Here is a 14,876-nt window from a genome sequence, read left to right as displayed (position 1 = left end):
TGGAGAGTCGAACATGAGTCCTTTGGCTTTGCAGCAAGTACCTTAACCACTAAGCTATCTCTCCAGCCCAAGGTTTTAATTCAATTATGGGAGGAACAAAAATAACTTGAATTATATGCCTAGCCCTAGTCAAGTACTGTTCTGGGTATATGACTATAATCTGTTTCATTTTAGTCTATCAACAACCCTCTGAGAGACATAATATTGTCTTCCTTCTATAAGGAATTTTTTTAAGTTGGTTAGAGATGCTAAGTGACATTACCATTGCTGCAGACTATAAGGTAACACTCCAAGTTTCCAAATCCTCTGCCCCCTGCCGCCTGCATTGACTGGGACAGCAAATGTGAACTCACTAGACTGGGAATCAGCAGAAGTACACCTTAATGAGCTGTGAGGATATAGCCCTGTAATATCTAAAAATATGCTTGCTAAATGTTTTTTAAAAACTAGCAGTTTTGCATAGAATAGGAAAATTTATAGATTTTAATTATCAAGGCACTATTTCATTTCACAGTAGTTAACTGATAATTCATTTATATCATATTAAACTTAAATGCTTAATTAAATGTAATTAAACTTTAAACATGTAATTAAATTAATTTTGAATATGGGTACTTTACCATGTGAGATTTATTTTAATTTATGAAAAGTGTGTGCTCATTTCACTGAATTGAACTTTACTGGTTCATTTATAAAACAATAAAACTAAGCCTTATAGTTGTCTATACATTTCCTATAATTAAGACTAGAGCATATAGCTGTGTCCCACTATCATATGTGAGGAAATAATATATAGTTTTATAATTTCTAAAGGCACTATTGATAGCACAAAGTTTTTTTTATAATTAATACTGAGGGTCATTTGAAATTTGCTGTAATTAATCTAAAATTATTGTAGGTTTGACTATGGAACATGTTCATACATATATTTTAAATTTTAAAATTAAAGTCTAGACATAAAAATGTACATTTACATACCACACCATACATTCATGCCAACAAAAAGAAAAAGAGATAAGAAAGTGCAGTGAGTTTACTAAAAGACTACATTTAGTTGTTCTGCAGACGTCTCATTTGCCAGGCTGCATGTACTATATAATATAGCCACCAATGTGGAGGCATCATGAGGAATGAAATCAGCACTTGACAGCCTGGAATAGAAAAATAAAAACATCTGAAAAAGGACCAAAACTTTCTGGACAAAAATGAATTAATTGCCTTTAATCCCAGCACTTGGGAGGCAGAAGTAAGAGGTTTGCCGAGAGTTCAAGGCCACCCTGAGACTATATAGTTAATTCTAGGCCAGCCCAGACCAGAGTGAGACCCTACGTCAAAAAAACAAAAAAGGAAAAAGAAAAAAATAAATTAATTAAGGATTAAATTCTGGGCCAGGGGAAATGTGATTTGTATCACAATATTGTTTCCAAGTTATCTTTGAAGAGCTGGGTCTGGTAGTACATGCTTATAATCCCAGCACTTGAGAAGTAGAGACAGGAAGATCAAAATTTCAAAGTCATTCTCAGCTATATAGTGAGTTTGAGGCCAATCTGGGTTAGAAACATTGTCTCTGAAAGAAAATAAGACAAAATTCAAATCTTTTATGTTTCAGTCCTAAATGAGATATATGGATCTTAAAGTAATGAAAGAATAATTTAAAAAGCTGATTTTTTGATGTTTGCTATCCTTATTGGGATGGAAAGTTCTGTAGATGTCCGTTAGGTCTAAATGATCTATGGTTTTGAAAAGGAGTCTGTAGTAGATTTATTTTTAATTTGATATTGTTTTAAATTAAACTTTGCTCACAGATGTGACTAAGCACAGCTTTGTTTCCTCACTAGAAAGATACTGCTATTCTGCATTTGGGACAGTAACTTAGTGTTCTGTTGATCAAGTCCACTAATGTACTGCCTAACCTACTACAGACCAACCGATTGTGTGTCCTCCCCAAATTTATATGTTGAGGTGCTAACCCCCAACATCATATTATTTGGAAACAGCCTTGTGATAGTTTGAATCCAAAATATCCCTGGTGGGCTCCTGTTTGGACGCTTCTTCCCCAGCTGTTAGCACTGTTTTGCGGGCCATGTAGTCTTTACAAGGTGGGCCTGCATGGTGGACGTATGTCACTAGGGGCACTGGTTCAGGTCGTGAAGGTTGTAACTGCCCCTTATTCCAGTCCCTTTCTCTGCCCTTCCTCCTGGTGCCTCTGTCCGTTGTTTCTGCCACCATGTTTCTGCCGTGATGAACTGAAACTGTGAACCATAACAAATCCTTCCTTGTCAAGTGTCACAGTGACGAGAAAAGTTTTCTAATACAGGTCTTAGGAAGACCATTAGGCCTAGACAAATGAGGTTATAAACATGGAGCCCTAGTCTCATGGGATTGGTGTTCCTATAAAAGAGGAAGAGACAAACTGGAACTCTCATTTTCCTTTCAGCATGCATTAAGGAAAGGCCATGTGAGCACATAGCAAGGGGGTTGTAGTCTGCAATCCAAGGGTGTCTGCTCTCACCAGACACCAACCCTGCTAGCTCCGCCACTTTTTATTTCAGTCTCTAGAACTGGGAGAAAATAAATTCTTGTTGGTTAACCCCCTATGTATTTTGTTATGGCAACCTGTTTTTATCTATTTATGCTACTATAAGAAAGCACTTAATGTTGAATAATTTAAGAGAAACAAGAGTTCATTTCCTCATACTTCTGTAGACACTGGTGGGCTTGGTTGTCCAATGAGGGCTACCCAATACTTCCTAGATGGCAGTTTGTTGTTGCATCATGTTGGAGAAGAAATGCTGTGACCTTACATGAAACAAAGTGGCCAAATATTTTATGAATTCTCAATTAAAAGGGCCCAAGTGTTATTAGGGATAGGAAGTTCTAATCAGCTGCTGAACACCCGGCTTCACTGTGACAGTACCAGCGTGTGGACTCTGGAGGAGACAGACGCAGCAGCACTGGTGTCAGCTGATGCTCCAACTGAGCTGTGTCGTCAGTTTTTAATTACAAGTGGGCTAGGTAGGTCTTGAATATTTAGTTTGCATATATTTAGTAGTAAGTAAGATATATTTATTTTTTATATGTTTCATTGAATATCAAAACTTTACATTTATACATTTATCCAAACAATACCTAGCAATCTTTTATATTGCCTTACGTTTCCTACCTATTAAACTCTGAGAAATCTAGGCATCTGTAGGAGAATTTTATACACAAGTCTAATGGCAATAGGATGGAAAAAATACTTATGGTTCTAGAAGTCATTTCACTTTTCTTTTCCTGCCAGGTTTCTTTACTAGCTTACATGTGATCTCAATAATCCATCCTTGTTATGTTTCTAGATAAGGTTAGGCTCCACTCATTCTTACTCACTTTTGCTCATGCTTCTGTCAAAACTTTTATTCTCTAAATGTGTGTCTTCTCTCTCCAACTTGGAAAATCCTTGAAGAAAATGAGTTTTCTTCTCTTCTGTTTTTTCCTTGAATCTAGGACTCAGGTACTCACTCTCTGTGTGATGAATTAGTGCATTAGTGCACAAAGTACAAGTGATACTTCAGATGACTTCATCCTGGTTCTCGGTATGGTAATAACTCAGATGAGTTCATCCTGGTCCTTAGTGCAGTGATAACTCAGATGAGTTCATCCTGGTCTTTAGTGCATTGGTAACTGAGATGACTTTCTCCTGGTCCTGAGTGTGATGACAACTCAGATGATTTCATGCTAGTCCTCAGTGCAGTGATAACTCACATGACTACAGTCTTATTCTTTTTTTTTATTTCATTTTATTTATTTATTTGAGAGCAACAGAGAGAGAGAGAGAGAATAGGCACGCCAGGGCCTCCAGCCACTGCAAACAAACTCCAGACGCATGCGCTGCCTTGTGCATCTGGCTAACGTGGGTCCTGGGGAATTGAGCCTTGAACAGGGGTCCTTAGGCTTCACAGGCAAGCACTTAATTGCTGAGCCATCTCCCCAGCCCTCATTCTTTTTTTAATATATATTTTATTTATTTATTTGAGAGAGAAAGAGGCAGAGAGAGAGGGGGGTGGAGAATGAGCATGCCAGGGCCTCCAGCCACTGCAAACAAACTCCAGATGCATGTGCCCCTTGTGCATCTGGCTTATGTGGGTCCTGGGGAATCAAACCGGGATCCTTTGGCTTTGCCTTAACTGCTAAGCCATATTTCCAGCCCTATAGACTTATTCTTACTGCAGTGGCAATTCAGATGACTTCATCCTGGAGAAACATCTTGTAGGTTAAGGTGTATACACCTATGGCCACATGCAGGAAAACACAGTATGTGTGTGGGTATAAATGTTGGTGGTTGATGATTTGGTCCCATTGGCCTGCTACAACAAAAACATAGCAAGCCAAACAATTTAAATAATGGAAGTTTACTTGTCACAGTTCTGGCGACTTGCAAGTCCTATATTGGAGTATCGGTTTAATCAGTTTTTTGGTGAAGATGTGCTTTCTTCATAGTGGATGTCTTCTCACTACCAGCCCACATGTCATCAGGGGCAAACAAGCTCCTTTTGCCCATTTACCAGGCTACTGATCCTATTCATGAAGTCTCCTCCCACATGACCTAGTCTCCTCCAGAAAAGGAGACTTCTTGACACTATTGCAGATTAGAGACAAAATAGACATTTGGAAAAAAACAAGACTTTAGAGAGAAACAAGCATTTCAAACTATTGCAGGTGGGTCCACATCCTTAGACTCTTAGATGAGCTTCATAGTAAAGAGATTCAAAGTTGATTTTAGATAAAAAGCATCAGTAAATGACAGCCTTCAGGGTAATAGTAATGACATCGTAAATAGACTTCACAATCTCTATAGTTTGTATATTTTTATATGTTATTACAATTTAAAAGACAAATTATAGAGTTGTTTTAATATGAAAATGAGGGGGCTGGAGAGATGGCTTAGCAGTTAAGCGCTTGCCTGTGAAGCCTAAGGACCCCGGTTCGAGGCTCGGTTCCCCAGGTCCCACGTTAGCCAGATGCACAAGGGGGTGCACGCATCTGGAGTTCATTTGCAGAGGCTGGAAGCCCTGGCGCGCCCATTCTCTCTCTCCCTCTATCTGTCTTTCTCTCTGTGTCTGTCGCTCTCAAATAAATAAACAAAAATTTTTAAAAAAATACCTCTTTAAAATGAGGGAAGATAACATACATAATTCAAAATGAGCTGCCTCTAGACAGTTTTTTTTTTAATTTATTTAGTTGGGATTGAAAAATATAAAAAGAAACAGGTAGAAGAGAGAGAATGGGCACACCACAGCCTCTTGTCACTGTATACAAACTGAAGGTGCATTTACTACATTGTGCATCTGGCTTTATGTGGGTCCTAGGAAATGGAACCTGGGCCATGAGGCTCAATAAACGTCCTTGAAATTGAATGTTAATAACAAAACCAAAGTTTCCAGTGAATACAAGAGATACTTAATTTTAGCAATGTATGTGTATAATATTGTAAATGTTCAGTATGGTTGCCATTAATACTTAGTATCTTAGTAAGACATAAATGAACCTCATTTTAAATTGTCTAATCTTATTCTTCAAAAGTAAATATTTGCTATTAGAATGCCTAAATGTATTGATTTTTTCTCATTTTATTTGAACCAAAAAGTTTATTTTTCTAGAATTCTAGTTTGAGAAATTTATTTTAAAGATCTAAGGCTCACTAATGATTAGTTTCTTCATGTTGATGCTAAACAAGGAGATGAAGATGTGTTTGTTAGCTTTATATTTTTACTTTTGTTCTCAAATGAAAGAATCTCACCCTGTTCCACAGGAGATGAAATAATAAACAGGGTGAATAGGCAATGAAGAAATGGGGAAAAGCCATGTGTCTAAGAAAAAGTTAATACACCAGATTTGTAAAGAACTCAGACACCAGCAACAGTGGTGAGGGTTTAGGGAGGTGACTCAGTGGATAAAGCACTTGCCATGTTGCTTGAAGACCAGAGTTCCGATCCCCAGCACCCATGTAAATGCTGGGTGGGTGTGACAGTCTACTTGTAATCCCAGCACTGGATGAAACTGGAGGGCACTGTGCTAAGTGAACTAAGCCAAACACAAGAACACAAATTCTGCAGTATTACATGTAATTGTTACCATTATATGTAATAATGGTCTTAGATCAATGCACTGTAAGTCCATTAGCAGGTATTGGACACACACATACACACCCTCCTTAAACTCATAGTAAGATTTTTCAAATGGTTGGTTAGAATTTATTTCATCACTTGGGATCTTGGAGCAGATTTAACCCTAAAAGCTAATTGACCCAGGTAAGAATTGCATCTCCTTCATTCAACCATAAAAAGCACTCTGCTCTAAAATTGAGCCAGCCACGCTGGGTGTAGTGGCACATGCCTTTAATCCCAGCACTCAGGAGGCAGAGGTAGGAGGATTGCCATGAGTTCGAGGCCACCCTGAGACTAAGTGAATTCCAAGTCTGCCTGTGCTAGAGTGAGACCCTACCTCAAAAAAATAAAAATAAAAAATTAAGCAAGTGTGTGAGATATTGACAAAACTGGATTTTATAGAATAATGTGTAAAGATATATTTCCTCCCTCATAAAAGTGGAAAATATTCCTATATATTGTTTCACTGAGGAAGGAGAAACTATAAGAAAAGTAACTAACCCTTCCAGTGAAGCCATGATTGTTTTTGCTCAGAAGAGCATTCTTATCTCCTGGTTTTCTTCCTTTCTTTCTTTCAGTCTGTCTTTTTTTTTTCTCTGCAAGATAGTGCTTTGGGGTTAGCAGCAGCTGTTCAATAACACATATCCAGCTATACTGATATTTTTGCTGAATAAACTCTTACTGAGTTTGCATACTAAGCAGACTGCTATATTTCCTCACTTCTTAGAGTCTTTTCTATTTCATGTGTTCTTGGAGTTGTATTTCCTCCTTTCTTTGGGGCATTTTTCTTGGCATATTTAGTTGGTTCACTTATGCCAGTAAATCCATTCATTTTCTTTTTTAAAGGTCACATGAAAGTCTTACAGCACTGGGCACTTTCAAATATGCTCCAGCCCCTCTTTAGCCACAGCACACAGTTTGTCTGTTATGCAGAATCAATTCCATTTATTGTATTGCAGCTTTTCTTCATTCTTTCTAGGTTGTCTTTGAATTACTAATCTTGGATGATATTTGAAATATCTTGGATATTTTTGAAAAGTCTCAAGTATATCTTTATAAAAAATTCACTTTTAAAATAGTAAAAAAATTGATAATATTCTTATGCAAAGTAATTTAGGTTTTCTTTTTAAATTCACACATTTATTATGTGGTTTTTATCAAATGAAGTGAATCAATAGTATATTCAGTAGAATTATTCTATTTGTTTTCATGTATCCTAAAAGATGAAGTAACTATTATTTTATAAGTCTGTTCTAAGAAATTAAAAACTCTGATAGAAGATGAGCTCAGGTGATCAGGACAGTGACTCTGGTGCACTTGGCATAGCAGTTCATTAACTATGTGTTAATTATGTACAGTTACTCCTGAAAGACTATGGTGCCTCATCTTTTAGGTTGCTTCATCAAATCATTAATTTTCTTGGAGGTAACTAAGCCTGACATAATTAAGTCATCTTAGTCTTACAGATTTTTATCAGCCTATGATGTCAAGAAACTAAGCAAGTTAATATAAGATATTATAACATATTTCCTTGATGAATTGACATTACGTTTTGAAATTGTCTAATACTAATTTATTTAATTTACATTTAAGCAGTGTAATAAATCTGTATCTTTATTTACTTAATGTTTTAGTATAGACTGTTTATTCTCATTTTCTACGTAATAAGCCCAGTTTTGTGTTTGAACCACTTATCAACAGTTCTTCAACCCATGGCTACATGAAGCTTCTTCAGTTTATCAAGAACATCATTTATGAGGAAGGATTTGATGGATCTAATCCCCAGGTACTGAATACTTTCAAAGCCTTTTATACTCATGTGTATATGTAGTTTAGTTGTATTCAAATTCTCTAGAAGTAGACCCAGAAAGTCTTAGTAAAGTCAACAGTGAAAAGCCAGATTCCGCATATAAGTACTGTAACAAGTGCACAGGAAGCTTAGTTTGGCTGTGATTCTGTAGTTAGAGTCCTGTCTAGCTTCTTAATGATTGCACATAAAATATCCAGAGGCTTTGCCAACACTAATTTTTAAATATTTATTTATTTGTTTATTTAATTGTGGGCTAGAGAGATTGCTTAATGGTTAAGACACTTGCCTGCAAAGCCAAAGGACCCCAGTTTGATTCCCCAGAACCCATATAAAGCCAGATGCACAAGGCAGTGCATGCATCTGGAGTTCATTCTGTTTGCCTCTCTGTCTCCCTCTCTCTCCCCACCCCCTCAAATAAATAAATTAGTAAATATTTTTTAAAAGATATATTTACATGCTATATCAAAGTATTTACTAGCTTACCTATTCTATGTAGCTCTAGACTAATTAGACTTTCTAATTTAAACAAAATGCAGAAATTTTTATTTCTAGATATCATGAATTCTGAACGTTTCCTAATGATTTTATTTGCAGTTGCCACAAAAACTTGCAGCACATTTAAGTTGTTCTAGCAGAAGTGTGTCTCCAACACTGTTACTTTTGTTGAAGACAGAGAAGGCAAAAATTTTAGTGTCACTAGCTACATTTCTTGTTAATTGATAAACTATTCTTATAAACTTTAATTTTGTGTATTAATAATTTCTCTATAGAAAAATAAATTTTAAATTATTCTTCATTGTCTGCAGCAGGTTGAAAATCTTTGCGTGTGTTTGGTAAGGCATTTATAGATGCCTTTTCATGCACGTCATGGTAGTTATAATGGCATTAGTGTTTGATGCAATTTTTTTTTTGCTCAATATTGTTCCATTTTTTAGTGCTAGTTAAGATTTCTGGATACCAGGTTGTCCTTTTGGTGCTACTGCTCATCCTGGAGAGAGAAACTGGTCCCTGACAGTCCCTTCTCACCCTTGTTCTGGTAGCTATGGAAACAAGCATGTCCTGACAGTTCCTATGCATAGTACAGTGTGCAAAGCTGCTGCTCTTGCCGGATGATGACACATCTAAGAGCAGGAAATTTTTTAGAGCACAGGAAAGTGACAGGAGCAACATAAAGAAAATGTGCACACATACCATATATGCATCCTAAGAATCCTTAATTATCATGTGTAATACAATAGAATAAACCTGTTTTTGTATGTGTTTGTGTATGGAAGAAAACACCCTTTTTAACAAACTGATTTTTTTTTATGACAATTGAAAGACAAAGAACTGGAGTTAATTTGGTTTGCTGGCCCAGAGGTTCTATACAAATGGATTTTCATAAAGATTAGACCCAGTGGAGATGGACATTTCTACAAGTGGAAACTGAGTGCTTAAGTTTTTTATTAAAACATACGAATAAGTTGTAAAAAATACAGTTCCAATTTATTAAAATATAAATATAGTTTTAATATTGCCAAATCAAGCCAGGCATGGTGGCACACACCTTTAATCTCAGCACTCAGGAAGCAGAGGTAGGAGGATCGCTGTGAATTCGAGGCCACCTTGAGACTACATAGCAAATTCCAGGTCAGCCTGGACTAGAGTGAGACCCTACTTCAAATTAACAAAAAATAAAAATAAAATAATAAAATGATATTTCCAAATCATTAAACTATAAAGTATACTGATTGCTAAATTACTGATCTGTACGTTTGTCTTGGAAATTTTAAATAAATTTCAGAAAAGCATACAGATAAATCTATCAGTACTTTAATAAAATATTGTTCTTGAGTCAAAATAAATTTCAAACCCTGTGATAAATTTTATTTTTTAAAAGGAAATTTTGATCCTTATCAGTGTATTTCCTAACTAACTGAACATTTTGGAAACAGTAGATAGAAATATACTCCAAAGAACAAAGTATTGCAATTGACATTATATTTACATCTGGTAGTAAGTTAAATTATATAGTTCAACATATTTGGGAGAAAGACACTTCAAGTTTTATGTCATAATTTCATTTGTTTTCATCTTCAAATAAGTAAGAAATATACAATAAAAATTAAATTTGAACATTGGTTTTGCTTATGATACTAGATTAAATATGTTAGACATTTTCATGGGATTTATTATATAGATGCCAGCTGGTGTCTTCAAAAACTTAGTCCTGGCACACAGTATTACATGGCATAGTAAAAAAGAAAAGTATATATCGCCAGGCATGGTGGCACACGTCTTTGATCCCAGCACTCGGGAGGCAGAGGTAGGAGGATCGCTGTGACTTCGAGGTCACCCTGAGACTACATAGTGAATTCCAGGCAGCCTGGACCAGAGTGAGACCCTACCTTGAAAATAAATAAATAAAATAAAATAAAAATAAAAAATATATGTATCCTACATGACACAAGATATTTGTAATTCAGTGTTTGTTTTTCAATTGCTATTGTAGTTATAAAATATAAATGTTTCTTCCTGTTGGTGTATAATGCTCATGTATGTTCTGATGTCCTATGTACATCTTAGTTCTCAATCATTGCTAGGCTCAATGTTTTCACTCCTTATGTATATATTACCTTAGTTTATCAAAGTCACTGGACCATTTTAATTCTCCATTTTCTGTTTCTTAACAGCATTTCTGTGAGAACATATAGAAATATTTTTGGTATATTACTATGTAATTGTGACTGTGGACTAAAATACCAGTGATTTAGTCCTGCTCTTCTTTACCTTCATATTTCATCCTAATATCTTATTACTTAATTAGTTTCTTTAGTGCAATTCTCATTCTCTATTTCTAGATCACTCTGTTGAGTCGTGTTAGGGATAACAAAATGATCCTTAAGCCGGGCATGGTGGTGTATGCCTTCAATCCCAGCACGTGGGAGGCAGAGGTAGGAGGGTCTCTGAGAGTTTGAGGCCACCCTGAGACTACATAGCGAATTCCAGTACAGCCTGAGCCACAGTGAGACCGTACCTTGAAAAATAAAAAAAATAACAACAACAAAAAGCCCTAAATTTTTTACCATTTTACCTGTACTTGGAAGTTCTAAGAAGAAATATCATTTCACATTTCACAGTTACCTTACACAAATTTGCCATGATCCCTTCTCACTTCTTATATGTACCCCTGATACACATTTTTACTTCATTTAATTCAATACAAAAATAAAACTAAACAATTCTTATACACCATTTAGATCATAGCATTGGCTATCAAGGGACATTGGCTGTCATAACTTTAAAACAGTAGGAGAAGAAAACTCAACCAGCTGCTTTGATAGTGTTTTTCTGTTTTAAGTCCTTAAGTCAGAAAACAGTTGTCACTGATGTGTTCTTCAGAGAATTCTGTTGTCTATAATCTCTTTCTTAACGTCCAGCCCTTTCATGTATTTGAAAAGATACGTCAAATTGACGAATATCCTACTCTCGTCTTTTAATTTTAGAGGTTTGAAAAGTAAGGTTTATAAGTGCATAGTGGACCCTCTGTTTCACATCCTGAAGGCAACCAATTACAAGGTAAAAAGCGCTGAAACAAAATGTCTATACAAAAATATACATTTTCCTTAGAAACACATTACGAAAATCACTATTTATAGAATTTGTATCATGTTAATTTAAAGTTAATTGGCCTAGAGATGATTTGAAATATCTAAGTCGATGTGCATCCATTACATTCAAGTACTTCATCACGGTGTAAAGAACATACACAGATGTTGGTATCCATGGGAGTCACTGGACCCAATTACCTAAAGGTACTGAGAAATGACTTGGTTGTCCAGAATCATGCATATTCTCACACAGTCCAGACTACAAGTCTCAGTAGTGTTCATCTTACCAAACTAATGTTTGTTCTCTTTGATACACAGTGTTTAATTCATTTTCACTACGTTTGTCAATAAATTATCCTTGATAAGGAAACACACAAAGCCGGGTGTGGTGGCACAAGCCTTTAATCCCAGCTCTTGGGAGACAGAGGTAGGAGGATCACCATGACTTTGAGGCCACCCTGAGACTACATAGTAAATTCCAGGTCAGCCTGAGCTAGAGTGAAACCCTACCTTGAAAAACCAGAGGAGGGAAAAATAAAAGAAATACACAAGTTCAGTTTTATTTGCACTATCAGGAAAATAGGATAAACTGGGCTGGGCAGTTATTTTTAAGGAAATGCTATTAGTGATCTTTTGTATCAAATGGAGTGGTACATTTAAAGTACTTGTTTCATCAGAAAATACACTTAAACCAACACATAGCAAACATATCATTTTTCTCTTAAGAATTGTAAGAATGATTTTCCAAATATTTGCTTGTGCCAGATTTTGTTCACACCTCTCTTTTGCCCAGAAATTTGCTGGATTGCTAACAAAAGCATTTATAAAACATTTGTGCAATTAGAATAACCCAAACAGTGGAATTTGTGATAAACACATATGTTAGCAAATATTTATTGGCAATTAGTCTAGCCTTTTAAAAAGATTTTAAAAGGGCTGCAGAGATTGCTTAGTAGTTAAGGCACATGCCTGTGAAGCCTAAGGACCCATGTTCAATTCTCCAGGTCCCACGTAAGCCAGCTGCACATGGTGGTGCACGTGTCTGGAGTTTGTTTGCAGTAGCTAGAGGCCCTGGTGCGCCCATTACCTCTCTCTCCCCCCCTCCCACCCCTTCTTCTGTCTCAAATAAATAAATAAAAATAAATCTTTTAAAAAAAGATTTTAAGATATTCTTTTCCAAAGAAATCAATATTGGTTCCTATTATTATGGCCCCAGTGTCATTTATCTCAATTTCTAAACGTTCACCTGCTAAGCTTTGGGTAAAATGTTGAACTTAAATTAGTATAATGTAAACAGCTTCAGGGGATGGGAATGTGGCTCAGCGGTTAAAGGCACTTGCTTGCAAAGCCTGCTGATCCAGGATTTGATTCCCCCAAATCCAGATGCACAAAGTGACACATGCAGCAGCTAAGGACTCTGGCACTCTCAAGGTCACTTGCTCTTTCCCTCCATCCTACCCCCTCTCTCTTCCTCACTCACTCACTGTCACTTGCTCACTTACTTTCTCCATGCAAAAGAAAATATTTTCAAAAACAGCTTCAAGAGGAAAAACTAGAGGCAAGTGCAAAATATAAAGTCAAAACATTTATGCATCTTTAAACATCTTTCAAACAAATGATCAGACAGTAAGGAGAAAAAAGTTCAATGAGAAATTATGAGCAATGTACATTTTCTTTAGTGATTTGTAGAATTTTCTAGTACTAAGAATGGGCTTTTAAGTATTTAAATCAATATTTTTCTATACTGCTACCTATGACTTCTTGAATGTTACTTTGGGTTTTGTTTTGTTTTTGCTTTTGTTTTCTGAGAAAAGATCTCAGTATGTAACCCTGGTCAGCCTGGAACTTGCTTTGTAGATGAGTCTGACCTTGAACTTGCAGTCATCCTCCTGCCTGATTCCCAAGTGCTGTGATTATAAGTGTGTGAAACCACACCTGGCTGTTATTTGTTATTTTAGTCACTTCAAACAGAATAGTTGCTGATAAAATTTAGACATAATTTGCAGACTGAGGATTGTCACATCTTTCAAATTTTCCAAAAACAAACAGGAAGCCATTTGTCTGTGTGTGGTGGCATCGGGTCTTGCTGTGTTACCAGGCTGGTCTTGAACTCCTGGCTGAAGTAATTTACCCTGCCCCAGCTTTCTGCAAACCACCACTGTAGGTGTGCCATCTTGATTGGCTTAATCTATTTATTTTTATGCTCTATTTAAAGCTTTTCCTGTATACTTCCTTCTTACTAATTATTACCTAAATTTTAACTACATCTACTGCATTATCTGTGTGATGTTACATATGAAAATAAAATGCACATAAAAGAGCTATCCTGTTAATGAATAATACGTATGTATCTGCTTTTCTTTTAGAAAAAACAAAAAAACATTTTAAGAATAGGAATTCAGAATCTTGGCTCACCCTTATGGGGAGATGACATTTGCTGTAGAGAAAACTGTGACAAAAGTCATAATCTTACCAAGTTCCTGTATGTTCTCCGTGGCCTTCTACGAACTTCTCTGTCAGCCTGTATCATCACAGTGCCAACATACCTTACCATGGTAAGAAGTTTGAATTACCTACCCCAACTAGTGGTGAAATGGTCTGACAATGTGATTTTAAATTTCATCTCCTTGATTGCTAAAGCAATTGGCCATCATTTTGTGTGTGTGTTGGCCATTTGACTATCTCCTTTGGTCTAGTTTTCATTGGGTAATCCCTTTATTATCAAATTATAAAATTCTTTACATATTTTAGCTAGAATTTGCAATGATTTTCTTCTAGTCTATGTCTGCTTTTTTCTTAGTTGTGTCTTTTAGAGACATGAGGTTTTAAATCTTGATGTTTATCAGTTTTTATAGATTATTGTTTCCTTCTCTTCAGTTTTAACAGTCTTTGCTCTCTCTTTAAGATCTTTTTCCTGTTTTCTTCTAAATTTTTTCTAGGTTTTTCAGTGTATTTGAACTTTGATTTTCTACACAGTTTTAATCAGTGCTTAACCATCCTTGGTTTCTTAGTAAACATTCTAATTATGTGCTAACTAAATGTGGAATAAGAATGCTCTCATTCTCTCCTTATTCTCTGGCCCAAGCTGGCCTGAAACTTTAGGCAATCTTCTTTCCTTATCCTCCCAGCTTGAAGGTGTGAGACACATGACTAGCATTAGTGGGACGTTTTAACTAAACTGCCTATTAAACATGAAATCTCATATAACCATAAATATTTACATGTTGTAATGCTTGTGAAGTTAGGGCCAATCATTTGGACTTTTCTTTATATGATTTTATGATAATATAACATTAAATATGAGAAAAAAATTCTTAGCACAATTCCTGG

The 14,876-nt window shown here is 35.9% G+C and overlaps 1 protein-coding gene across 5 annotated transcripts in view; it reads left to right on the top strand.

Annotated features, from left to right (window-relative positions):
• Positions 1–14,876, top strand: part of Elp4 (elongator acetyltransferase complex subunit 4) — a 214,685-nt gene that overhangs the window by 50,688 nt on the left and 149,121 nt on the right. For all 5 annotated transcript variants that reach the window (XM_045157135.1, XM_045157136.1, XM_045157134.1 and 2 more), the window contains exons 6-7: positions 7,848–7,932; positions 13,913–14,101. In XM_045157135.1, coding sequence (XP_045013070.1) covers positions 7,848–7,932; positions 13,913–14,101 — 274 coding nt within the window. The remainder of the gene's footprint in view (positions 1–7,847; positions 7,933–13,912; positions 14,102–14,876) is intronic.

The sequence above is a fragment of the Jaculus jaculus genome, chromosome 8 (genome assembly GCF_020740685.1).
Source record: "Jaculus jaculus isolate mJacJac1 chromosome 8, mJacJac1.mat.Y.cur, whole genome shotgun sequence".
Classification (NCBI taxonomy): domain Eukaryota; kingdom Metazoa; phylum Chordata; class Mammalia; order Rodentia; family Dipodidae; genus Jaculus; species Jaculus jaculus.
The sequence above is the reverse complement of the archived record's forward strand: the minus strand, read 5'-3'. Positions and strand labels throughout refer to the sequence as shown.